Below are 27649 nucleotides of genomic sequence, written 5' to 3'. Positions count from 1 at the left end.
GAGCCCATTTTGCCCGCAGGCGCTGGCCCTTGGATCTCTAGCCTGTGGCGGTGGCTGTATATCCTCACGGTGTGGACTGTTGCCTTCTGTCGGGACTTGGTTGTTGGGAAACCCCTGGAGTTCCTGTCACACTCGGATTTGACTATTGGCAGCGGCTCCAAGCCTGGTTGGGGTCCGATGGCCCTGCCTGTGCGCTTAGCTTCACTCCGCTCCCCGGTTCGCTACCGGTGGGCCAACGCCCGACCCCGGCCCTTACGGCTTTGCAGAGTTCCACCAACTCCTGCAGACGGCCACCACAGTCTGCCAACATTGCTGTCAGTGCCTGGGCTCCTACACAGGCACACGCAGACATTTTACTCCTCTCACTTTCACCTCCAAAACTGATCTGTCTCTTTTTCCCGCCTCCAGGCCTGTGAACTCCTCGGTGGGTGGGGCCAACCGCCTGGCTCTGCCCCACCTGGTGTGGACATCAGACCCTGGAGGGAGGCAACAAGGGTTTTTGTCTGACTGTTGTAACTGTCTAGGGTGGGGGGGGTATGTTGTTATGTATGTGACTACCTGGCTAGTCCAGGGCGTCACAGGTGCTTTAAGGTTTGTGTGCCATGTCTGTTATTTTTGCTCTAGTATGCTCATGGTCCAGTTCACTTAGTACAGAGCAGGACCAAAGACACCACTTAAAAGGAACCTGTCACCAGATTTGGCGACTATAAGCTGCAGCCACCGCCCCTGAGCTCTAATATACAGCATTCCAGGACAGGGGCTGGAACCAGGTTGGCGGTATTAGCCTGTGTAACTGGAACACTAGTTGATGATGCTGATGTTGCAGAGTTAGCAAGTCTCAGCACTGCTCATTAACCCCAATCTTTCCAGTAAATACTGCCAAAGACTGTTTTCTGTTATATGCTGCTGCTGCCTATATTTGTGTGTGGAGGAAAGAACTATGATTCCTGTGTTTCCCACTGTTGGGCTGACCACCTGTTTTGCACACACACTGTGGCTCATAAGGGGTTAACAGCACCTCAACCAGCTCCTCTGCTCTCCTGCCTTGCAAGTTACTCAGATAATTTGAAATCCTCATTCACACCAATGCTATATTCAAGAAGGGGAGCCTTCCATCTCAGAGACTGTGTTGACATTTTTTTCTAACATTTTTTTATTTACATAAATAAAAAAAGCCGCATGTGGTTCCTCTTATTTTGATACATAGCCAAGATAAGTGCACAGCTGGGGGCTGCAGCCAAGATAAGTGCACAGCTGGGGGCTGCAGCCTGTAGCCCTATGCTTTATCTATGCTGGGTATCATAATAAGGGGGACCATATGCCAATTTCTTATTTATATATTTTTTCATGGGCAGCCGCTGGAGCAGTTACAGCCCTGCTGGAGCCTCCTTAAGTATAGCGCGCTTGCTTCTACCCCCATTTTTAACTGCCAAATTCTTCTCCCCATTGACTTATATAGGGACCGGCATCCTGCTGGATATCCAAGATCAATTCACATCCAAGCACACTATTTTCTTTCAGTTATAGGGTTATTCTGCTGGTAAAAAAAATAAAATTCTGCCTAGCTCCCTTACTTGAGCATCTCCAATAAGGCAGCAAAACAGAATTTTAACATTAATTACCTAGCAATTAATCCTATGTGTACAGTTAAATAGTGTTTTAACATGACAGGTTCCCTTTAATATTAAGTTTTTACTTAACCCCTTCACAATGACAGGCAAATGTATGTGATGTAGATTTTTTTATCTCTCTATTTCTTTAAAACAAGGTTTCAGAAGTAGCAAATTGCTATCTGACGTTCAATGACGATATTCTGACTGATCTGTGTTGCCGGTCCATGAGACTCAGGCCCTATTCTCAACCTTTTTTCTGGTTCAGACTCTGCCACTAAAGTCTATAGAATCTGTGTACTTCACTGTTTCTTCTGTATTTTTTTAGGCCAAATTTGATCTAGAAAACTCTTAATATTGTCATCAAAATTCACATTTATAACAGTTGAGTCCACTGGCAATAACCATGAAGTAGTTTGATTATACACAAAATTGTCATAAATCTTCTTTGGTCAAGGAACCTTGTTAAAGTTTAGTAGTAAATGTATTAGGCTATGTGCGCACTAGAGATGTGAAGTTTCTCAAGAAAATTTCTTGAGAAACTTCTGCCAGTGAATGATTTCCGGACCTGCGGAAAAAATCCGCATCAAATCCGCATGCGTTTTTGCCGCGGATTTGCCGCGGATTTTCCGCAGGTTGCTCCCTGCGGATTTTCAGGCTGTAAACTACAGTAGATATAAATAAAGCATGTTGAAAAAAACAAGAAAAAAAAATTATATTTGATGTCATTTCCTTCTTCTTCAGTCTCCATATTCTATGGTGTATTTATTCTCCATTTACTTCAGTCAAGATGCCAAGCAATGCACTTTCCTCACAGCTGCACACGCCACATTTCCAACTTCTTTTGCTGACCATTGTCACACTATTACGTCGCCGTAGAGAACAGGTATAATTTTTTCGATTAATCTTTTTACATCTAGCATCATTCTGTTGTACCACGCCATTTTCAATAGAAAATGTCGGCACTTCCTCATCCGGTCTGACATCACTTCCCTGCAATCCGCACGAAAGGAAGGAACATTCCCGCAGGTAATTCGCAGCTATTCCGGTGGTATACCGCACATCATTTGCTACCTGCGGAATACCCCCGGAATACCGCAGGTACCTGCGGAAATTAATGGACATGCACATTTTCTCAAGAAAGTTTCTCGAGAAAATTTTCTCAAGAAATTTTCTTGAGAAAAATCCGCACAGTGCGCACAGCTATTTTTTTTTCTCATAGAATTTCATGGGAAATGTCTGCACAAAGATTGCAGACATTTCTCAAGAAATTTCAGGGGCAAATCCGCGTGTAAATCCGCAGGTAAAAAGCTCTAGTGCGCACATAGCCTTAAAGGGGTTTTCCTGTTTTTATTTTTATTACTCCAAAGGCTGGAGAGAGACACATAAAATAACAAACTCATCTTTTACTCACCCTCCCCTAGTCCAATGCTGTCTCTTCACCGCCGCTACTGTCTTTTTCGATTGACTGCAGTAGGACCAATAGAGGGGCAGCATGGGCCTAGAGAGATTGACTAAATGCTCAGGTTGTTATTTTATCAGTCTCTCAGCCTGTGGAGTAATAAAAGGTAAAGGAGTACGCTGCCTGTAAGTACACCTTATTAAAATTCTTTGTGATAACTGGAACCTAAATCTAATGGTTGTATAAGAAACGTTCAGCACTTGTTATATATGTTTCTTCTTGCAATCAATTTTATAGGCTGGGAAGATAATACTTCTTTACCGCAAGTCTCCGCACAAAATATTATGCAGATTACTGATCTGGAGCATCTTGATGGTAAGTTTCTGAAATAAAATTAACTTTATATTCTATATAAATATGATAAAGAGCTTTGAATAAAACAGCTTTATATACAATGCATATCCTAAGACGTTTCCATACATGGGACAGTAATTGCTAATCATATGACTAGAAATCAAATATCATTATTAGGGAAGAGTGAACCCATGGAAGTTTGGGTTTAGCTGGACTAAATGGTCATAGTAAGGGCTTCAAGACTGAAAAAGGAAGCAAAAGGGGACAATTGCTTTGCAAACAAATGTGGTAATGAATACATTTAAAAAAAATGATGTGTGGTCCCGCCAATTTTTGATGAACAGCACAAGTAAAGCAGACAACTGGAACATTACACCACTGGATTATGTCAAAAGGATTTCTTTTTAATTAATAAATTAATGAACGATGAAGTTTGGGTCTTTAACCACCAATTGGATTAGGTCAGAATATCGAGGATTTTTTTATTCAATAAATTGGTGAATGAGGGCATGTCGTGGAGTGTTTATTCAAATTAACTTTTTTCCCTGTTTGTGTTTTTTTAACTTTATGCTTAATGGGTTAGTAATGGGGGTGTCTGATAAACGCCTATCGATTACTAACCTCTTGGCTTGATGTCAGCTGTCAATTCACAGATGAGATCAACCCCAAAAGTATTACTCCAACTGCCACCACACCTGGGCAATCGGAAAGAACTGGGCAAGGCATCAGAATTGGCACATCTAATGGACTGGCCTCTTCTGGAGCGGCTGAGTTCTGCTATTTTTAGGTCGAAGAAGAGCCAAATAACCATTGACCTTCCCAGCCTGATGATAATAATAGCCCACAGGTTTCTGCTCTAACTTGACTAGTTATCAAAAAAAAGAGGACCTCACACCATTTTTTTTTAATTTTTGATTTATTTAGTTTAAAAAAAAAATGGCTTGGGATCCCCTCTATTTTTGGTAACCAGCCAAGGTATAGCTGACAACTGAGAGTTGCAGCTCCCAGTTGTCTGCTTTACCTGTACTGGTTATTAATAATTAGCCTTTTAACAAACTTTATTAACATTTGAACAGTACCCAAACTCCAACATAGACTTTTTTAAAAAGTCGGTGTTCGAGTCCGAGACCCGTAGACCCAATGTCCAGTACAAACTCCAAACTTTACGAGTTCGCTCATCTATATTCATTATATATGTGTACATCATAAAATCATTCGTTCCAAGAGATCCACATTTGACCTGTCCATTATAGACTTGATTTCAATTTATCTATGTTGTTGTAGATTAATCTCACTAATTGTCATGTTCTTAGTCTACATTGCTTCAAGTCACTAAAGATCCAGAAGACTATGATAGTTTTAAGCACTACAATTTTGTTCTATATTCTTCTTTCATGACTTCTACCCCCTTCCCCTCACCAGACTACCCAGTAAAACAAAAGTTTTGTCTGTGGAGGGCAGTAGAGAGGAGGAGCAAGCAAATCCTCCTTCTTCTGCAGTGTAAAATCAAGAGAACTCCTCTGAAACAACAACTTCAGAATCTGCTGTTCCATTCAGCAGTACCAAAAACTGCAGTCACTGATAAATCACTAAGTAGTTTGCACAGCAGACCCTTGCAGCTTCTTCTCAGCCATCCGCAAGTCTCTAACACCTAGTCTTGCAGAGGCAGTCCTTAAGGCCTAAGACACACGGCATGAAAATCGGACCGAGTGTAGTGCGGTAAAACATCGCATTCCACTCAGACCAATATCAACCTATGTGTCAGCACCCATAAGCGATTATTTTCTCGGCCCCAGTCGGACCGAGAAAACAATCGCAGCATGCTGCGATTGTAATGCGAGACTCTTTCTCTCTCACCCATTCAAGTCTATGGGGTGAGAGAAAAATCGCACTACACTCGCGGGAAAAAGGAAAACATTTGAGGTTTAACACAACATTTTTGGGAAAAAAATAAAATTTTTAATATGACAACCTAATGTTATCAAATTCTGAATTGTACTTGTGGGTTGAAAATACCTACACTATACCCCTGGATAAAATCCTTCAGGGTTATGGTGTTTCCAAATTGATTTCACTTGTGGGTGGTTTCTACTGTTTACCCACTATCTATTTCAGCCAAATTTGTGTTCCAAAGTTCAAATGGTGCTTCTTCCCTTCTGAGCCCGGCCATTTATCCAAGAAGAACTCTTGGTTTACATATCGGGGATTGCCGCGCTCATGAGTAAGTGGGTAGCAAACTGTGGTGTCCATTTTTTGGGCTAAAGAAACATTTTCACAAAAAAATGAAAATTTTTAATTTGACAACCTAATGTTATCAAATTCTGTGTATGTGTGGGTTCAAAATGCTCACTATACCCCCGGATAAAATACTTGAGGTGAGTAGTTTCCAAAATGGGGTAACTTGTTGGGACACTGCAAACGCAACATGGTGCCCACAATCTATTTCAGTCAAATTGTGCTCCTTCCCTGAGACCTGCTATTTGTCCAAACATTTCTGATGTTTTTAAAGTTTCTGACCACATGACTCTCAGAAGAAACTGTAAAAACTTTGGGGTCTATTTTGTTGTGCTATCCCTTGATAACTGAAAAGTGAAAGAAGTGGGGCTAAAGCAACATTTTAGAGGAAGAAATACATTTTTTTTCATTCCACTTTCATTAATTCTTGTGTAATACCTGAAGGGTCTAAACATTTCCTGACAATAGTTTTGAAGTTTTTGAGGGGTGGATTTTATAATGGTATTACTTTTGGCTATTTTCCAATATAAAAGCTGTTAAAATTCTATTTAAATCTGAATAGGTCTCTAAAGATACACGTTTTATAAATTTCTTCAAAAAATGAGAAATTGTTGCTAAACTTTTAACCAATCTAACATCCTAACAAAATAAAATGACATTTGACCATAGCGCTGGCTAAGCTCACTAACTCTGGCAATAAGATGCTGCAGGAGATTGTTCTGATAAACAGAATACACAGAGGAGCGATAGGTGCTGACTACAGATGAGCCACCCCCCTAGTGTTCGAGTTCGGTTCGGTTCATCGAACGGCGGCTTAGTTCAGCGAACGTTCGACAAACGTTAGACGAACACCTTCGAACCCCATTGAAAACTATGACAGGCACACACAAACACATGCAAACACATAGAAAATACCTTCTAAGGTGTCCAAAAGGTGACAAACAACTCACAAGACACCACAAACACATGGAAAGTGACAAGTACATATACTCATGCTGGAACAAAAGAGCTGGACGAGTAAAAGGAGGAGGAGACACAGATAGTAGTATCTCCAAATGAAAATCGATGCCATGACTGTGCAACTGGAGCCTTGCTCATTTTGGGCTTCCAATCTGGAAAAATGGCCTGAGCTCGCCACCTATGCTTGAAGATCTTATCGTGCCCCGCAGCCAGCGTTCTCTCTGAATGTGTCTTCAGTGCTGTTGGTTGTGTGCTGACAGATAAGCGCACGCATCTGTCCAGTGACAATGTGGACATACTAACGTTCATTAAGATGAACAAATCATGGATCTGCAAGGACTTTTCTACCCCTGTGTCATCCTGGGGAGAGTAAAGGCTTGTGGATTTTTGATAGTGCTTCAGGCAAATCAACATTTTAAGTTTGCATCTGTGGGTTAATTGATGCCACTTAAGTGTTGTCTGAGGCCCAATTTTTGGTAAAAAGGGAGACTCTGGTTGGAGTTCCCTTGCTGTGTTTTACATGATTTTAGAAGGGCATGACATGCCAAAGAGGTTGACTTTCAGCATCTGCAAGCTCTTGGCTACACAAATTCTGCCTTTCCACCCGGTGGACACAGAGGATTTTCAAGACCTTATGTCCATCGCAGTGCCCCAAGAGCAGATACCCAGTTGCCACTACTTCACCAAGAAAGGTGTGCTTGCGCTACACCAGCATGTCGCACACAACATCACCGCTTCCTTCAGAAACTCTGTGGGTGACAGGGTGCATTTCACCACAGATACTTGGCCCAGTTGTCGCGGGTGGAGGAGGGGACGCCGCGCTCTCCCACTGCTCGGGTCCGGCTGCCGCTGCTCTGCGGCTGCTGCTGCTCAGTGGCTCGAGCGATGGGCCGGATCCCGGGGACTCGAGCGGCGCTTCTCGCCCGTGAGTGAAAAGGGGAATGGTTTTGGGGATTTATTGTCCGTGACGCCACCCACCGTTGTGGTGATTGTATGGACACCACCGCTGCTCTGGATGGGGATCCCAGGAGCGGTGACAGGGAGCAGCTTTGTTGTTATTTCTCCCCTCCGTGGGTAGGGGGTTGGTTGTCCCGGGGCCCGGTGATGGGGTAGGAGTGGATGGCAGGCGGGTTGCGGGACCTGCTGAGGTGCAGGGTCGCAGGGGCAGCGCTGTGCCGCACGGCACGGAGGTACTCACTCAGCCCAATGATGATGACACAGTTCACGGTAAAACAAGCGTCTGGATGGACGGGTCCCTCGGACGGCTGCGGTTGTTCCTCCCTGCAGGTTAGTGATTACTGTCTCTCCCTGCACCTAAGTTTACTGTTGGTAGCGATGGGTTCCCACCGGTAACCCGCTCCCCGACCTGGATGTGGGCCGGAGGAGCCCCTTTTGCCCGCAGGCGCTGGCCCTGGGAGACGGTTGCCCTTGGCGGTGGCGGTGTCTCCCCTTCTCGGTTGGACGGTTGCCTTCTATCGGGACTTGGCTGTTTGGAAACCCGGAGGTCCCCTTCACTAACGGATTTGGCAAATTCACGGCGACTCCAAGCCTTGCCGGGATCCGAAAGGCCCCTGCCAATCGTGCTGGCTTCTCTTTGTATGCCGGTCCGGTACCGCCGGGTCACCACCCGTCCACGGTCCTTACGGCAGACTCCAATCGGCCTCCATTGCAGACGGTCACCACCGTCTGCCAACCTTGCTGTCCTGTCCGGGCCACACACCCGGACGCTATTCAGACTGTTTGTTTGCTCTAGTACCACTTCACTTCCTCACTCCTCCAACTCCTGTACTAATCTGACTCTTTTCCCTCCTCCAGGACTGTGAACTCCTTGGTGGGTGGAGACCAACCGCCTGGCTCCACCCCCTGGTGTGGACAACAGCCCCTGGGGAAGGCAACAAGAATTTTGTGTTTTGACTTTGATGTGCCTACAGGGAGTGTCGGGTGTGGTGGTGTTGTTACCTGTGGCCCCTGGCTTGTCCAGGGCGACACATTCCCCCTTAGCAAAATGCAGACCGTCCTCGGGCTGTCCGTCCATCACCGGTTTTATTTTTCTGCAAAAAGATAAGGAAAACGGTAACACATACAATTATACTAACTTCATCCCACAACGGGAGGCACTTTTCTTAAACGTTGCAAACGGTTAACCATTACGGCTTCCGCTCTCACCCACCCAAGTAACCTTGCCCTGATGCTGCCCCTAAGAAAACAGGCAGCACCCCTTGACCCCAGTCCTGCACCAAGTTACCCGAGCGGGATCTGTCCTTTCCAGGGGACCCACGTCCATGGGGAGCCCCTGGAACCCCCAGAGGGTAGCCACCGGTTCTGGTGGTGGCTGGGCCCCAGCCTACTCCACTGCGGGCCCTCCCTCCAATCTGCCTCTCCGGAGGCGGTAACGGTGGAAGCTGCAACAACAACATTATTTACAAGCCACTAGTTTGTGGTTGCCCTGCAAGTTCTCGGGCCTGTTCATAGAAGTTCCTATGCAAAATGGTGAAGGGGGTCCCAACGGGGACCAGTTGCCGGCTACAACCGGTTCCAAATCAGCAGTAAATCAGGTAAAAACAGTGCTTCGTAGCCAACGGGCTACCACAAACAGAACTGTAGGATCCCAACGGAGACTTGCCGTAGGGTCCCGACGGGGACCGTTAGCTGGGTCCCAGGGGCCATCCACAACACTTGGCTCTGGTACAACTTCTCCTGCAGCTTTCCCACAGTCCACCACCGAACAGCACGAGCCCCCAACGCCACCCACACACAGGGGTGACACTGTCCCACAGGACTCCATTTTCAGCTGCCGATGATGCGGGTACGACTGCTCCTCCAACCGGACTCCTTAGCCTTAAGGGCCGTCTGAAACGTCAGCAGAGTCCCAATGGGGACCGACAGCAAAGTAACCAGGAACCGCTACCATGCTCTCATTTTCCCTTCTTAATCAGCAATCCCGCGGCGCAGCTGCCTTTGCTGCCGCTCCCGGTGCAGAGCACTTTCTGCTTGCTCCGGTTCAGTCGGGGTGGGGGATGGGCCCAGTCGGAGTCCCCCCGTGCCAGCTACGACCGGTACCTTCAGTAATGAGGGACCCCGCTGTGACATGGCCTGCTCTGCCTCCTGGCAGCTGCATCCCCGCTGTGCCTCCGGTGCATCTTTGCTGATGGGCTCAGCCTTCGGCTTCTTCCATGGAAGCGTATCAGGGCGGTCACGAGCTTCTGCTGCAGGTCGGTCCGCCGTGGCGGATTGGCAGGGTACCGCTACCGGTGGTGGTGGTAGCGGGCCTAGTGGCGGGGCAGCAGCAGCCAACACGGGTAACGGGGAAGGTAGCAGGGCGAGCGGGTATGGACCGGGTCCCTCGGCCGCGATGACCGACCCACTAGGGGTACAGGGGCGTGGGTCACTTACCCTCCCTTCCAAGACTCCCTCCACCTCGCGTCTCCGTATGGCCGCCACCACTTCTGCCATGTCGGCCTCCCACTCCTCCAGGAGGAGCTGCATGCGGACCTGCAGACGGCTGCTTAGCTGGACGGTCCGGACTTCCACCCATGCTGCGGGGCCAGGCGCGGGGACCACAGTGTTGTCGGTCGGACTCAGCATTTTTAGCAGCGGCCTCTTCCAGGAACCAGTCAATGGCCGCAGGGTCCTGGCGTCCCTGCTTCTATAGCCCGGGCTACATGCGACCAGCCGCCATTTCGTCCCCCTTAGCCTCTTTCCGGCTCCTCCTCTATCGGGGCGGGATTTTGGCCTTCGCGCCTCCGCTACTCAAGGAGACGCTCGAGCGGGAACTTTTCGCGCCAAAGATGGCGGCTTCTGAAATTTTCTGGCCGGACACCTCCGGCGGTAACAAGGCGCACCTCTACCAGACGGCAGAGAGGTAAGATCCTGTTCGTGATGCCAAGTTGTCACGGGCGGAGGAGGGGACGCCGCGCTCTCCCACTGCTCGGGTCCGGCTGCCGCTGCTCTGCGGCTGCTGCTGCTCGGTGGCTCGAGCGATGGGCCGGATCCCGGGGACTCGAGCAGCGCTCCTCGCCCGTGAGTGAAAAGGGGAATGGTTTTGGGGATTTATTGTCCGTGACGCCACCCACCGTTGTGGTGATTGTATGGACACCACCGCTGCTCTGGACGGGGATCACGGGAGCGGTGACAGGGAGCAGCTTTGTTGTTATTTCTCCCCTCCGTGGGTAGGGGGTTGGTTGTCCCGGGGCCCGGTGATGGGGTAGGAGTGGATGGCAGGCGGGTTGCGGGACCTGCTGAGGTGCAGGGTCGCAGGGGCAGCGCTGTGCCGCACGGCATGGAGGTACTCACTCAGCCCAATGATGATGACACAGTTCACGGTAAAACAAGCGGCTGGATGGACGGGTCCCTCGGACGGCTGCAGTTGTTCTTCCCTGCAGGTTAGTGATGACTGTCTCTCCCTGCACCTAAGTTTACTGTTGGTAGCGATGGGTTCCCACCGGTAACCCGCTCCCCGACCTGGATGTGTGCCAGAGGAGCCCATTTTACCCGCAGGTGCTGGCCCTGGGAGACGGTTGCCCTTGGCGGTGGCGGTGTCTCCCCTTCTCGGTTGGACGGTTGCCTTCTATCGGGACTTGGCTGTTTGGAAACCCGGAGGTCCCGTTCACTAACGGATTTGGCAAATTCACGGCGACTCCAAGCCTTGCCGGGATCCGAAAGGCCCCTGCCAATGGTGCTGGCTTCTCTTTGTATGCCGGTCCGGTACCGCCGGGTCACCACCCGTCCATGGTCCTTACGGCAGACTCCAATCGGCCTCCACTGCAGACGGTCACTAACGTCTGCCAACCTTGCTCTCCTGTCCGGGCCACACACCCGGACGCTATTCAGACTGTTTGTTTGCTCTAGTACCACTTCACTTCCTCACTCCTCCAACTCCTGAACTAATCTGACTCTTTTCCCTCCTCCAGGACTGTGAACTCCTTGGTGGGTGGAGACCAACCGCCTGGCTCCACCCCCTGGTGTGGACAACAGCCCCTGGGGAAGGCAACAAGGATTTTGTGTTTTGACTTTGATGTGCCTACAGGGAGTGTGGGGTGTGGTGGTGTTGTTACCTGTGGCCCCTGGCTTGTCCAGGGCGACACACAGTCACCATGAACAGGGCCGTTACATGTCGCTGACTGGGCACTGCGTAACTATGGTGAGAGATGGTGAAGGGTGTGCTTTATAAGTCTTTCCATCCCCACGAATTGTGTTTCAATCCTTCCTCTGTATGTAGAAGTTCCTCCACTGCTTCTACCTCTTCAACCTCGTCTTGGTCCTCCACCTACATTCAAATCCTGTCTGGTAAGGCCACCCGCCTTGTAACTGTGCACAAGAAATCCCGCACACCTCCTTACTATGCTGGCAGCAGAGCTCAACGGCATCAGGCGGTTGACTCTTTACTTTGAAATGTATGGTAAATGTGAGTCACACCACTGAGGAGTTGTGGACGGTTAGCTCTGGAGACCGAGTTTCATCAATGGTTGTCTCCACTCAACCTGCAGCCAGGGAAGGCCATGTGCGGCAATGATGCAAACCTGGGTGCGGACCTTCGCCGGGGCAATGTGACACACATGCCTTGTATGGCTCACATGTTCAACCTGGTTGTCCAGCAAGTTTTAAACCACTATCCCAGCCTATATGGGCTTTTGCAGAGGGCACGCTCGCTATGTGCTCACTTCTGCCATTCACACCCCGCAGCTCAACGACTTGCATCACTCCAGCAGTCTTTCGGCCTGCCGGTTCACCGCCTGAAATGCGATGTGCCAACACGCAGTAATTTGATTCTGCTCATTTGGCAGCGAATGTCGCAGCACCGCCGAGCACTGGTTCAATATGTTATGACGTATAGCCTGGGCTAACGAGATCCAGAGGTGGGGCAGATCACGCTGCTGGACTGTTTTTGGATCAAGGAGCTATGCACCCTTCTTCACAGTTTACAAATGTTGACGAAGATGTTTAGCGCTGACAATGCCATTATCAGCATGACAATTCCGGTCATCTACATGCTGGAGCACACTTTAAACATTATTCGGAGTCAGGTGGTGGGACAAGAGGAAGGGGAGGAAGGACAGGAGGAGTCATATGCGGAAGGGATAACAAGATCTACAAGGTCCATACAGTCAGCAGCACCAAGGCGGCAGGCATGGGATGGTGGGGGAGAGGGATTTTCAAGGGCGCATGGTAGCAGCCAAACTGTTGAGAAAGGTGCAGGAGCACAGGAAGAAACGGATTATGAACTGGCGATGGGCATGGAAGACTCCGCAGATGAGGGAGACCTTGATCACATTTCTGTTGTGCGTGGTTGAGGGGAGACTACAGAGGAAGGAAGCATGATTCTCGCCTTGCCGCCAACAACACAACAAGGACTTGGTCCTCCTGGATGCAGAAGACACATGAGCACCTTCTTGCTGCACTACCTACAACATGACCCTTGGTGTGAGGTTCTCTGACTTTTTGCCTTGTTTTGTCATTTTGCTTTAATCTGTTTTTTTCTTCATAGGCCATCTTGCTTCCTGTTCTGTTGCCCTCACTTTTGCCCTCAGTCAATATGGATTCCTCAGCTTCTATGTTCCCGCCATGTTCCCTGCCAATTTCCTGTTTAATCCATCTCAGCTGATGGACCAATGCTTCTGAATCCTGTTAGCAGCCTGCCTGTAACCTGATCTCCTGAAGTCTTTGTAAGAACTACTTTTCTGCCATCCTCTGTTTTGGATCCCTGGAACTCGTGTCCACACAGGAACCCTTCTGCTCTGCCATGGACGTTTACAAGTACAGTAAGAGAGACTGAGTTATACTTTTGTAAGATCTGTTAACATTTACATATATAGGTTAGAAGACTGTGGACTTTTCCTTGTTATGCTGCCACCTACTGTCAAAACAAAGAACAGCGGGCACAAACCCCTGCTACTTGATTTACTTGGTACAGTCCTGAACAGGATGTGCAAAGGAGCTAGTTTTGTTTGGTAGCTGTTTTTATGCAGAGAAGTGTGTGTCCGGACGTGCGGAAGAAGGCAAGGCCGCATTCTGCCCTGCTGAACAAGGTCCAAGTACCTGAGTGTTGCGTGACATCTCCCCAAGACACAGATCCAAGAAAGGCTGGATGTGGAGCGAGGAGCCAGACAGCACGGGCAAATTACAGATCCGGGACAAAGACTGAACTTTAGAGGTGTCTGCCGGCGGAATACGGGCCCCAACGGTGACGAGGTACCCCACGCTGAAACCTGCAGTTAAGTGTGCACACTACTTTTAGTTAGGGACAGATAGGAAAAGACTCTGCACAGTGCTATACGAGTAAGATAACAAGGACTCTGCGTTTTTTTGTTTAATAAGGATTTCTGTGTTTTGCTTTTGGGAGTACAATCTGAGGCTTCCTATCCTTGACAAGCTATTCAAAGTAGTTGTATGTATATTGCATTATCTCTACTGCTGTGCTCCTTTCCCGCATTTTTCCTCCACCTGTGTTGTGCAATATGTTATTAAATTTGCATTGATTAACCCCCGTGGTTCCGTGCAGTCCTTGCGTATCCCGTTACCTGCAGGTTATTACATTTTGACACTTCTGCTGAACTTTGAGGATCCATTCTTGATTAATTTGTTCTCAGCCTCTGCACCCTGCAACTGTTTAACCCTTCATGTTTTGTGCACTTACTTGTATGAAGTAATACAAGAACTGTTTAGCAAACCTGTGTTTCCCTTGTACCCTTGCACTAGACTCTATACAAACAGTATTTAACACCTTACAAGATTCAGAAGCCAAGAATAGAGTCTGCAGGGTCTGGGAATATGGAAGCCCGTATTAGCAATCTGTGTGAAGTGACAGACACAATTCTTACTGAGATACAGGCTTTAAAGACCAGCTGTGCAAGTGTGCAGGATCGTAATGAACACAATCTGTAGGTTTTTGGACAAACCATTCGTGATTTACGCGCTGGATTGAGGCCCTAGAGGGGCGACTCCAAGCACCATCTTCACCCCCGGTTTCTGGAATACCCAAATTGCCACCATTCCACTTTGGCGGTGAACGGGAAAAATTCAACGGATTTATTAACCAATGCAAACTGTTTTTTGCTGCTCATGCATCACAGTTCCTCAGTGAGCGATCGAGAGTGCTAACAATAATCATGCTGCTCACCAACAAGGCCCTTGCATGGGCTAATCCCCTGATTGAGACTGATGATGATTGTTTGAATAATCTGAATGATTTCATTTCAGCCATGGGTCAGGTGTTTGATGACCCGAACCGAGGTGCTACAGCAGAAGCAGCCATGTTGACTTTGCGTCAGGGTAAACGTTCTGTAGCAGAGTATGCCTTGGAGTTCAGAAGATGGGCCCTCGACACCACTTGGGATAGCTCCACCAAGAAGTCTGTCTTCCGGAAAGGATTGTCTTCTGTGATTAAGGATGAACTTGCTCGTGCAGATGCTCCCTCTGCCTTGGGAGATTTCATCAATTTCTGCATTCGGATCGATGTCCGTCTTACTGAGCGCAGACAGGAGAGAGTATCTGAAAATTACCGTATTAACAATTTCCTTCCTTCTTCTCCAGTTAAGGAGTCTCTTGGTAGGAGAACTCGAGACCCTGAACCTGAACCCATGCAGGTGGACGCTCTACAGAGACGGGTCAGTGATGCACGCAAGGAACATCGACTGAAGGAAAATTTATGTTTCTATGGCGGTAAGTCAGGGCATTTCCTTACAAACTGCCCCAGCCGATCCCGTAAGACTACCGCAGCTGTTGTACACTGTGAATGCTGTGAAAGGAGATCTGTAAGATCTGAATCACAGGCTCCAGAGAGATCAGCAGCTATAGACATTGATTATTCGGACTTGAACTCCGTTATTTCTGACTCCGATTCCCATATCAATGCTGCAGTTTTTCATGTTTCCTCAGCAGTGTCTCAGCCGAGTTGTAAGAAGAACAATTCTCATATATTTCTCTCCATCAAGCTCTGGGTTAACACAGTTAGGGTCTCTAGCTCTGCTATGATTGATTCCGGAGCAAGCGGCAATTTTATGGACATTTCCTTTGCCCAGAAACATGGGATACGTTCTGTGAAGAAGACTACTCCTGTACAGATGGAGACTGTGGATGGTTCACTGTTAATCTCTGGACCAGTGGATCATGAGACAGAGCCCCTGAAGGTTCTCCTGGGTAACAATCATCAAGAGAGACTGTCTTTTATGCTAATCTCTTCTCCCCATTTTCCCATCATCCTAGGATTGCAATGGCTGCAGGCTCAGAACCCTACAATAAACTGGGAAACCAAGGAGCTGCATTTTCCAGAGAAGCAGAAGCAGATATGTCCTGGGGTTTCAGTCTGTTCAGCCCCTAAGATACCCACACCAGTCTCTGAGCTACCAGCAATATACTGTGAGTATGCGGATGTGTGTGATAAGCGGAACACTGACCAGCTTCCCCCCCCACTGTCCCTATGACTGTCCAATTGAACTTTTACCTGGTGCTGAGATACCCTTTGACAAAATTTACCCCCTGGCTGGACCAGAGTTAAAAGCATTGAAGGACTATATAGATGAAAATTTAGCCAAGGTCTTCATTCCCAACTCTTCATCTCCTGCAGGCGCACCCATCTTTTTTGTGAAAAAGAAAGAAGGCTCTCTTAGGCCCTGCATAGACTATCGGGAGCTCAATAAGGTCACAATCAGAAACCGCTACCCACTGCCTTTAATCCCTGAATTATTAGAAAGAGTTCGGCATACAAAGATTTTTTTCTAAATTGGATCTCCGTGGGGCCTATAATTTGGTCCGCATTAGACCTGAGGATGAATGGAATACTGCATTCAGGTCACGCTATGGACATTTAGTATATCTAGTTATGCCGTTCGGCCTGTGTAACGGCCCAGCTACCTTTCAACATCTAGTTAATGATATCTTCAGGGATCTCTTGGATACATTTGTGGTGATTTATCTAGACGATATTTTAATCTTTTCTAACTCCACAGATGAACATCATAGACATGTGAGGATGGTATTGGAGCGCCTTCGACAGAACCATCTTTATATCAAACTGGAAAAGTGTGAATTCCATTGGACCGAGATTCAATTTTTGGGGTATGTAATGTCTTCACTAGAGATGAGCGAACCGGTCGTGGTTCGGCTCGAGTTCGGTTCGTCGAGCGGAGGTCTCGTTCGAGTTCAGTTCGTCGAACGTTCGACGAACCGAACTCGAACCGCATAGGAAACAATGGCAGGCAATCACAAACACATAAAAACACCTAGAAAACACCCTCAAAGGTGTCCAAAAGGTGACAAACAACTCACAACACAACACAAACACATGGGAAAGTGACAAGGACATATACTCATGCGAAAACAAAAGAGCTGGACAAGGAAAAAAAGGAGGAGACACAGATATTGGCATGGCACGCCCTTCTAAAATCATGTAAAACACCGCAAGGTGACTCCAAGCGGAGTCTCCCTTTTTTCCAAAAATTGGGCCACACACACACCCACCCCTTCAGTGGCAGCACTTGTGCCCCAGTTGTACACTTCACAGCTAGATTTTCATCAAGCACATTCAAAAATACACCATACTTAACCGTCCCCAGGATGACACCGGGGTAGGTAGCAAAGTCTTTGCTGAACCATGACTTGTTCATCTTGGCTCCTTTTAAAAAACACAGCAAGCAAGGGATACTCCAAGCGGAGTCTCCCTTTATTCCAAAAATTGGGCCACACAGACACCCCATCAGTGGCAGCACTTGTGCCCTAGTTGCAAACAGGATGTTTTGATTTACATGAAGCACATTCCAAATCCACAAGCATTTACTCTCCCCAGGATGACACAGGGGTAGTAAATTCCTTGTGGATCCATGACTTGTTCATTTTGATGAACGTTAGTCTGTCCACATTGTCACTGGACAGACACGTGCGCTTATCTGTCAGCACACACCCAGCAGCACTGAAGACACGTTCAGAGACAACGCTGGCAGCTGGACACAACAAAATCTCCAAGGCGTAAGTGGAGAGCTCTGGCCATTTTTCAAGATTTGAAGCCCAAAATGAGCAAGGCTCCATTTGCAAAGTCATGGCATCAATGTTCATTTGGAGATACTCCTGTATCATCCTCTCCAGCCGTTGACTATGTGTCAGACTTGTTGTCTCTGGTGGCCTTGCAAAGGACAGTCTAAAAAAATTATGAAAAGATTCCATAAAATTGCTGTTACCAGCACCAGATACGGTGCTACTGGTAGACTGTTGAAGATGACGAGACCGTCCCATGTTTGTCAAGTTACAACTGGGAGATTCACTCCCTGCACCTGCACGGTTGTTTGGTGGAAAAGCCGAGCTAAGATCGAGTAACAGCTTCTGCTGATACTCCTGCATACGTGCGTCCCTTTCTATGGCTGGAATTATGTCACAAAATTTGGACTTGTACCGGGGATCTAATAGTGTGGCAAGCCAGTAGTCATCATCACTTCTAATTTTGACAATACGAGGGTCATGTTGGAGGTAGTGCAACAAGAAGGCACTCATGTGTCTTGCGCAGCCATGCGGACCAAGTCCACGCTGTGTTTGTGGCATAGAGGTGCTAACCGTTCTTTCTTCCTCTGACATCTCCCCCCAACCTCTTTCAACAGAAATTTAACCAAGGTCTCCCTAATCCGCTGAGTCTTCCATGTCCATGGACAGTTCATCCTCCATTTCTTCATGTTCTCTTGCACCTTCCTCAACATTTCGCCTGCTACCATGCGCCCTTGTTGATCCCTGTCCCCCATGGTCCCATGCCTGCTGCGTTGGTTATGATGAACGTCTGGACCTTGGTGATGTTGTTGTGTCTTGCGCATTTGAATCCTCCTGTAGTTCCTCCCCTTCCTGTTGTCTCACCCCCTGACTCCGAATAGTGTTTAGCGTGTGCTCCAGCATGTAAATGACTGGAATTGTCATGCTGATAATGGCATTGTCAGCGCTAAACATATTCGTCGCCATGTCGAAACTGTGCAGAAGGGTGCATAGGTCCTTGATCTGAGACCACTCCATCAGGGTGATATGCCCCACCTCTGCATCTCGTTGGCCCAGGCTATATGTCATGACGTATTGCACCAGGGCTCGGCGGTACTGCCACAGTCGCTGTAACATGTGGAGAGTCGAATTCCAGCGTGTCGCCACATCGCATTTCAGGCGATGAACCGGCAGGCCGAAAGACTTCTGGAGCGATGCAAGTCGCTCAGCTGCGGCGGTTGAACGGCGGAAGTGAGCAGACAGTTTTTGTGCGCCGGTCAGAAGGCCATCTAGGCCGGGATAGTGTGTTAAAAATTGCTGGACAACAAGGTTCAACACGTGAGCCATACAAGGCACGTGTGTCACCTTGCCCAGGCGAAGGGCCGCACCCAGGTTTGCAGCATTGTCGCACACGGCCTTACCAGGCTGCAGGTTGAGTGGAGACAACCATTTATTAAACTCAGTCTCCAGAGCTGCCCACAACTCAGCCGCTGTGTGACTCCTATTTCCAAGACATGTCAAGCTAAAGACCGCCTGATGCCGTTGCGCTCTACTGCCAGCATAGTAATGAGGGGTGCGTGATTCCTTCTGAGCAGTGCGAACGCTGGTGGCCTGACCAGGCAGGCTTGGGGCGGAGGTGGAGGACCCAGATGAGGTGGAGGAGGCAGAAGCAGTGGCGGAACTTGGACAGACCGAGGATTGACACACAAGTCGTGGGGACGGCAAGACTTGTGCAGCAGACCCTTCACCATCTATCACCATAGTTACCCAGTGCCCAGTCAGCGACATGTAACGTCCCTGTCCATGCTTACTGGTCCAAGTATCGGTGGTGAAATGCACCCGTTGACACACAGAGTTTCTCAAGGAAGCGGTGATGTTGTGTGCGACATGCTGGTGTAGCGCGGGCACACCTTTCTTAGAGAAGTAGTGGCGACTGGGCATCTGGTACTGGGGCACAGCGACAGACATAAGGTCTCTAAAATCCTGTGTGTCCACCAGGCGGAAAGGCAGCATTTCGGTAGCCAAGAGCTTACAGAGGGATAAAGTCAACCTCTTAGCTTCGTCATGGGTCGCAGGAAATGGCCTTTTATTTGTCCACATCTGAGGGACAGAGATCTGGCTGCTGTGTGTAGACGGTGTTGAGTAGGGTGTCCCTGGAAAAATGCAGCTTTGTGAGGAAAGTGCAGGCATAGACATGATGTCGCCTTCATCCAACGTTGGTGCTATCGATGTCTGAGAGAGCTGTACACACTCACTTGTTTCGCCTTCCAAACCAACTGACTACCTACCAAGCAAACTGCCTGTTGCGGTTCCAGTGGTGGAAGTTGTGCGTGGAAAACCAGGTGTGACAGCTGTCCCCACAGTCCTAGAAGATGAAGAGCGCGCGGATGCACTAGAAGGGGCAGGCGGTGGATGTTTCGCTCCGCTAGGCCGCATTGCAGCAAGGTGAGCTTCCCACCGGGACATATGATATTTATTCATGTGACGATTCATGGAAGAAGTTGTCAAACTGCTGTGGTTTTGCCCTCTACTAACAGAATCATGACAAATTTTACAGATCACATAATTTGGGCGATCTTTTGCTATGTCAAAAAAGGACCAGGCTAGGCAAGGCTTAGCGGGCATGCGACCTGCTGATCCACCCCGACTAGTGCTCAGAGGCGCAGTGGTGGCTGAGGATGCAGTTGTAGACGTACTACCAGTACTCCTACTCTGTTCAGGAAGGCGCAAGGTAACTTCGTCGTCAGTTGCATCCTCCTCCACCGTCTCTGTTGACCTCCTCGAGGGCCTGACTGTGGGTTGACAGAAGGTGGGATCTAGAACTTCCTCATCAATTGTTGTGTTTGCACTCCCCTCACCCTCAGACCGAGCCTCTTCTTGCCCTGACCGAATATTTAAGTTGTCATCACAATCTGGTATCTGCGTCTCATCGTCATCAGTATGTTCCTCATTGTCTATAACAACAGGTGTTACAGTTTGTGAAAAATGGTCAACATTATGCTCAGAAACTTGGTCCTCACGGCCTGAATCAGAGTCACAAAGGTTGTGGGCATCACTGCAGACCATTTCCTGGTCTGTACTCGCTGTAGCTTGGGAGCAGACCTCTGATTCCCAGGCTATAGTGTGACTGGACAGCTCTGCAGACTCAGCCATCTCAGTTCCACCATACTGTGCAGGGCGGATGGAGACTTCAGAGCTGGGAGAAAGCAAGTTTGATTGGGCTGACAACTCAGAGGACTGGTGTTTTTTGGATGCGGTAGTTGAGGTGGCGGAGAGGGCACTTGTTGGACCACTTGAGATCCATTCAAGCATTTTCCTTTTTTGGCCATCATCTACCTTTGTTCCAGTTGTTCGTGTCCGTAAAAAAGGGAGCACATCGGATTGTCCACGGTAAGTAGTAGACATCTTACTTTTGCTGGAAGATGGTCTATCTTCAGCAGATGTTAATGGAGCTTTGCCACCTTCCCCACGGACAAACCCTTTTTTTCCTTTTTCAACACGCCTCTTCCCCTTTCCACCAGCATCTGTCATCTTGCCACCCATTTTGATTGCGACAAGATTGTGCACTTAAAATGTGGTAGTAAAAATTGAGAGGTGGTATAGATTTCAGCGGTGGTTCAGCTTTATTAGCAGAATAAACAACAATAATTATCCCTGACAATGCAACTACGACCCTTAAACTGGCAGCAGTGTTTGCTATTATAATGGCTTAGTAACAATGAGTTTGAGTGTGCAATGCAGGTAGACGTGCTGCAAATATCTTTGCATTAGTGGGACAATACAGAAGTCCAACAGCCACGTTTAGGATGCCACTAAGTTCACTCAGTGTTTGCTAGTATAATGGCTTAGTAACAATGAGTTTGAGTGTGCAATGCAGGCAGACGTGCTGCAAATATCTTTGCACTAGTGGGACAATACAGAAGTCCAACAGCCACGTTTAGGATGCCACTAAGTTCACTCAGTGTTTGCTAGTATAATGGCTTAGTAACAATGAGTTTGAGTGTGCAAAGGGCAGGAGGGTACAGTGGCAGGGTTGTGGGTCTCTGGGTAGAGGAAAGGAAGCCTGCCATTCTATCCCTTCTAATGGGGAAATGCAGCGAGGAAATCCCTGACCTTAGCTACACAGACGCTGTCATCTTGTGTAGCTGTTAAACTCTGTTTTCACGGACCTGTCACCTATGGCTCTGACCCTGCCGGTATTAGCCCTTAAAAGGACTGATAGAAAGTGCTATCCCTATTCTGTACAGCGCTGTGTATAGAGCGTACACAGCAGTATCGGAGATAGGCGCTACGCCACCAGTGACTGACACCAAGGACGCAGAAGAGATAATGGCGTCCGGACGGGCAGATACTCGTTTTTATAATGCAGGGACATGTGACATGGACATCCTATCACACATGCCGTTGCTTCTCTGGCTAAAAGTACTTTTCTGTGTGTGTGTCTGGGATTGGCTGACATGCTGGCCCGCCCCACTACACGCGCGCGCTTAGGGAAGGAAGGCAAGGAAAAAAAAAAAATGGCGATCGCCATTATCCATACAGCAGTGATCTGAATGCGCTGTTCCCGCACACTATACACTGAAATTTCATAATAGTGGGAGTCACAGAGTGACTTACACTATTACAGCGGAAAGCCAGCTAGTAATTAGCTGGTCTTTTTGCTGCTAGAACCGTTCTCGAACGTATCTAGAACTATCGAGCTTTAGCAAAAAGCTCGAGTTCTAGTTCTATCTAGAACAGCCCCCAAAATCACTCGAGCCGCGAACTGGAGAACCGCGAACCGCGCTCAACTCTAGTCTTCACAGGGAATAAGCATGGATGAAAGCAAGACTCAAGCCATCAAAGACTGGCCAGCTCCCAAGAATGTAAAGGAGGTTCAGCGCTTCATCGGGTTTGCCAGTTTCTATCGGCGTTTCATCAGGAACTTTTCTGAGGTAGTGTCACCTATCACACAACTTACCCGTAAGAAGTCTACTTTCACCTGGACGCCTCAAGCCCAAGAAGCGTTTTCCCTTTTGAATAATAAAATCACCTCAGCGCCTATATTAGTGCATCCTAACCCTGAACTTGCCTTCATAGTAGAGGTGGATGCCTCGGACTGCGCCATCAGTGCCATACTCTCACAGAGGATAGGTGAGAATAATGTTTTACATCCCTGTGCTTTCTTTTCCCAGCGGTTGTCTTCAGCGGAAAGAAACTATGACGTGGGAAATAGAGAATTGCTGGCCATTATTGCTGCCTTCAAGGAATGGAGACACCTTCTTCAGGGAGCGGCACAGTAGATAATCGTCCTGACTGATCACCGTAATCTGGAATTTATCAGGTCGGCCAAATGCTTGACTCCTCGCCAGGCTCGTTGGAGCCTTTTCTTAAATCAATTTAGTTTTGTAGTTTCCTATAGGCCTGGGTCACGCAATGGGAAGGCTGATGCACTATCTAGGATCTTCTCGACTGACACCATTCCATTCACGCCTCCTAAGACAATTCTTCCCGATTCCAGATTCCTGGGAGTGATTCATAATCAAGACTTACTCAATGACATCAAGGAGGCATATCATTCAGATTCCTTGCTGACAAATCCATCTGATGAAGTAAGTCTGGTCTTCAAAAATGGTGTGTGGTTTCAAGGACAACGTATGTACATACCTGAGGCAGTCAGATTGAGAGTATTGCAACTCGTTCATGATTTAAAAATGGCTGGACACAGAGGAATTCTAAAGACTCAAGAGTTCCTTTCTCGTTTCTTTTGGTGGCCCACTTACAGAAGAGACGTTCAAAATTACGTTACTTCATGTGAAGTCTGTGCGAGATTCAAGACTCCACGTTCTTCCCCTACAGGTCTATTACAGCCCCTACCTATTCCATCCTGTCCATGGGGTTCCATTGCAATGGACTTTATTGTAGAATTGCCAACCTCCCAAGGGAAGAACACTATTTTGGTGGTGGTGGACCGTTTAACGAAAGCAGCTCATTTTATCCCCTGTGTCGGCTTACCCACTGCAAAACAGACATCTAACCTAATTATTCAAAATGTGTTCCATCTGCATGGAGTACCAGATGAGGTTATTTCTGATCAAGGGGTGCAATTCACTTCTAAGTTCTGGCAGAATTTTTGTAAAGCATTAGACATCAAAGTTATTCTTTCTTCTGCCTTTCACCCCCAGACAAATGGACAAACTGAGTGGACCAACCAGACCTTGGAACAGTATCTCCGCTGTTTCATCTGCCATCTACAAGATGACTGGGTGGATCTACTCCCACTGGCTGAGTTTTCATATAACAACTCTCAGAGCGCCTCCACTAAACAGTCTCCTTTTTATGCTAATCTGGGCTATCACCCTAATATTCTTCCTCGCCTTCCCATAGATTCGCCCCTACCAGCTGTGGCTGACAGAATCTCTTCACTACAGCAGAATCTTGATCTTCTAAAGGAGAACCTTGGATTGGCTCAAGAGAGGTATAAGAAAGCAGCTGATAAGTTTCGTAAGCCTGCACCAGGCTTCAAGGTAGGAGATTTGGTCTGGCTATCAACCAGAAACCTTAAGTTGAGAATTCCATCATCTAAGTTGGGACAAAAGTATGTTGGACCCTACAAGATCACTAAGATTGTAAGTGCTGTGGCTTGTCGTCTTCAACTGCCCAGAACTATGAGAATCCATCCTGTGTTTCACGTTTCTCTCCTAAAGGCAGCAGTACCTAATACATTTCCTGGACGTTCTCCTTCCCCTCCTGATCCAGTGTTAATTGATAGTCAGGAAGAATTTGTAGTGGAAAAAATCCTGGACTCAAGGTTGCACAGAAATCAGCTACAGTACCTGATTAAGTGGCAGGGCTACTCATCGGAAGACAACTCTTGGGAACCAGTCGACAATATCAATGCTCCCCGCTTACTCCGCCAGTTCCATCAGAGATACCCAGACAAGCCTGGTCTGGGGTCGTCCAGTGGCCGTCCCTAAGGTGGGAGTAATGTGAGGTTCTCTGACTTTTTGCCTTGTTTTGTCATTTTGCTTTAATCTGTTTTTTTCTTCATAGGCCATCTTGCTTCCTGTTCTGTTGCCCTCACTTTTGCCCTCAGTCAATATGGATTCCTCAGCTTCTATGTTCCCGCCCTGTTCCCTGCCAATTACCTGCTTAAGCCATCTCAGCTGATGGACCCATGCTTCTGAATCCTGTTAGGCCGGTTTCACACATCCGGCTTTTCGCCGGTTTGTCGGATCCGGCGCTCTCCCGTACAGACAATACAGTACAGTGACAGCGCTGTAACTTCCGGGTCACATGCGCCGGTCACATGACAGCACGTGACCGGCGCTTGTTGCGCTGTCACTGTCCTGTAGTCACTGTATGGGAGAGCGCCGGATCCGGCAAACCGGCAAAAAGCCGGATGTGTGAAACCGGCCTTAGCAGCCTGCCTGTAACCTGATCTCCTGAAGTCTTTGTAAGAACTACTTTTCTGCCATCCTCTGTTTTGGATCCCTGGAACTCGTGTCCACACAGGAACCCTTCTGCTCTGCCATGGACGTTTACAAGTACAGTAAGAGAGACTGAGTTATACTTTGACACTTCTGCTGAACTTTGAGGATCCATTCCTGATTAATTTGTTCCCAGCCTCTGCACCCTGCAACTGTTTAACCCTTCATGTTTTGTGCACTTACTTGTATGAAGTAATACAAGAACTGTTTAGCAAACCTATGTCTGTGTTTCCCTTGTACCCTTGCACTAGACTCTATACAAACAGTATTTAACACCTTACACTTGGATTGTCAGAATTATAAGTAATGCTGACTACTGGGTTGCCACACTCTTAGATCCTTGGTTCAAGACAAAATTTGCTGAAATAAGTCCTGCCATAGAAAGGGACGCACGTACGCAGGAGTATCAGCAGAAGCTGGTACGCAATCTTAGATCGGCTTTTCCACCAAACACCAGTGCTGCACAGAGTGAATCTCAACGCTTTGTCATGGCTAGGAGGAAATGGTCTTTTACTAGCCCACATCTGAGGGACCGAGGGCTGGCTGCTGTGCTGAGACGGTGTTGAGTAGGGTGTCCCTGCAGAGTTGCAAATTTGGTAATATACAAAATGAGTGGGAAAAAAGCCAGATACTGGTGGAAAGGGGAACAGGTGTGTTGGAAAGGGGGAAAAAAGTTTGTGTCCCTGGGTTTGGTGGTAAAGCAACAGTAACATCTGCCGAAGAAACACCATGTGTTACGGGGGGGCTGGCAGATTAGGATAAGGTGGTATATATCCCAATCGACAGTCGGGGTCTACCGTGCTCCCAGATGGAAAAGGAGATGCTGGCAACCCGAGGTTAGGAGGAGTATACAGAGCTGGGTGGCTCTGAAACTAATAGTAGCCTGAACCGAGTTAGACGACACTCGGATCTGGAGACTGTGAACCCTGTTAGCGTCACAGGGTCCACACACCCAGCCCAGGAACTCCCTGTTAACAACACAGGGGCCATTGGGTACGCTGTCCGTGTGCGTAGGGGGCACACCTGTGGACAGCAGGCGCAGCAGCAGCCCAGTTAATGCCACTGGGCTCTACTAGCAGGACTGGTAGGACAGGAGCTGGCCGTAACCGTTCTGCATTACCAAGTGTGGTGGCGTCCAGCACCGACGCCCTATCTCTGCTTACCTCTGTTCTAAAGCCACAATGGGTTCAACACATGGAGGTGTGCTCTGTCTGAGCATAATAGAAGATTGAGCACCTCCATATTGTCTCCAGCCCCTTTTATTGCCTGGGTCTGCCCCAACCCAGGGTGGACCACAATGCACCTCCAGGAGGCAATAGCAGAGCGCCACGTCATCAGTGACATAACCAGCGGACTATCCGGAACCGCAACTTCACTGATGACCTCATGGCAGCCACGCCCCAAACACCTCACCATTCATCGTTTGACGAACAATGATGAGGTGCCAAATCATAGGGGCGGGCCTCTGCGAGCCAGTCCGGAGTGGCCACATCATCAGGACACCTCATGCCCTCTGGCCTATCAGGGCCTGCCACCTCACAGACATGGCCAGTGAGGTCCTTACTGAACCTAGCCTCTGATGAACTAAATGCTCAGTAGACACAACACAGGACTTAGACATGGCACGGAGTCCAAGTACCTGTGCAAAGAGGCTTTTCGCACTAAGTGTGGGAGCATGCTCAGTAGCCCAAACTGAGGACTTAGCCTCAGGAATGGCACAGTCAGGCTGAGCATGCTCACTAGGCAAAACACTTGACTTAGGCTGTGGCTGGGGTAAATCGTCACACGCACTAGCCGCCTCTCCACACTTAGACGTGGAGGAGGAAGCAGCCATCTGAACGACCCGAGGCACGGCTAAAAATGGCAGCTGATGCTTTGGCGCAACTGGAACCACAGAAGGCTGCAAGCGGCTACGGCGGCACCGATTCGTAACCCAAACTTCCAGCCAAAATAAGATGTCTACTTCTTCCCGTGGATAATCTGATATGATCCCTATGTTTACGGACATGACCATCACTAACAACTGTAGATGAGGCACCAAAAGAGCAGGTGCTTGAATGGATCTCAAGTGCTCCATCAAGTGGCCTCTCCTACACCTCAACTTCAATAGCCCAAATACTCCATTCCTCTGTGGTGTCACCCCAATTGCACTTGCTTCCTACCAGTTCTCAAGTTTCCACCCGCCATGCTGAGTATGGGGTAACAGAGATGGTTGAGTCTGCAGAGCTGTTCAGTCAGACTATAGCCTGGGAATCAGAGGTCTGCTCAAAAGCTAGTGAGTCTAGACAAGGATATGATCTGCACTGATGCCCAGAAGCTTTGTGAGTCGGATCCAGGCCCCGATGAAGAAGGTTCTGAGCATAATGTAGACCCTCATTTCCAAACTGTAAATCCTCTTGGTGGAGACAATGGGGAACATGCTGATGAGACTCAGATATCTGACTTGAATGACAACGTTACTATTCGGTCAGGGCAGGAAGAGGTTGGCTCTGAGGAGTCAGGACGAGGGGAGGGAAAACACAGAGGGTGATGATGATGTTGGAGACCCCACTTACTGTCAAACCACAGTCAGCCAGTCGATGAGGTTAGCAGAGGAGGTGTAGGAGGATGCTACTGACGACGAGGTTAGTTTGTGCCTTCCTGGACAGAGACGGAGAACTGGAAGCACATCAACA

General features: G+C 48.2%; 1 protein-coding gene across 1 annotated transcript in view; it reads left to right on the top strand.

Annotated features, from left to right (window-relative positions):
• Positions 1-27649, top strand: part of LOC142311037 (heparan-alpha-glucosaminide N-acetyltransferase-like) — a 1039195-nt gene that overhangs the window by 751286 nt on the left and 260260 nt on the right. The window contains exon 15 of the mRNA XM_075349039.1: positions 3310-3387. Coding sequence (XP_075205154.1) covers positions 3310-3387 — 78 coding nt within the window. The remainder of the gene's footprint in view (positions 1-3309; positions 3388-27649) is intronic.

The sequence above is a fragment of the Anomaloglossus baeobatrachus genome, chromosome 5 (genome assembly GCF_048569485.1).
Source record: "Anomaloglossus baeobatrachus isolate aAnoBae1 chromosome 5, aAnoBae1.hap1, whole genome shotgun sequence".
NCBI lineage: Eukaryota > Metazoa > Chordata > Amphibia > Anura > Aromobatidae > Anomaloglossus > Anomaloglossus baeobatrachus.
This window is presented reverse-complemented; position numbering and strand designations above follow the sequence as displayed.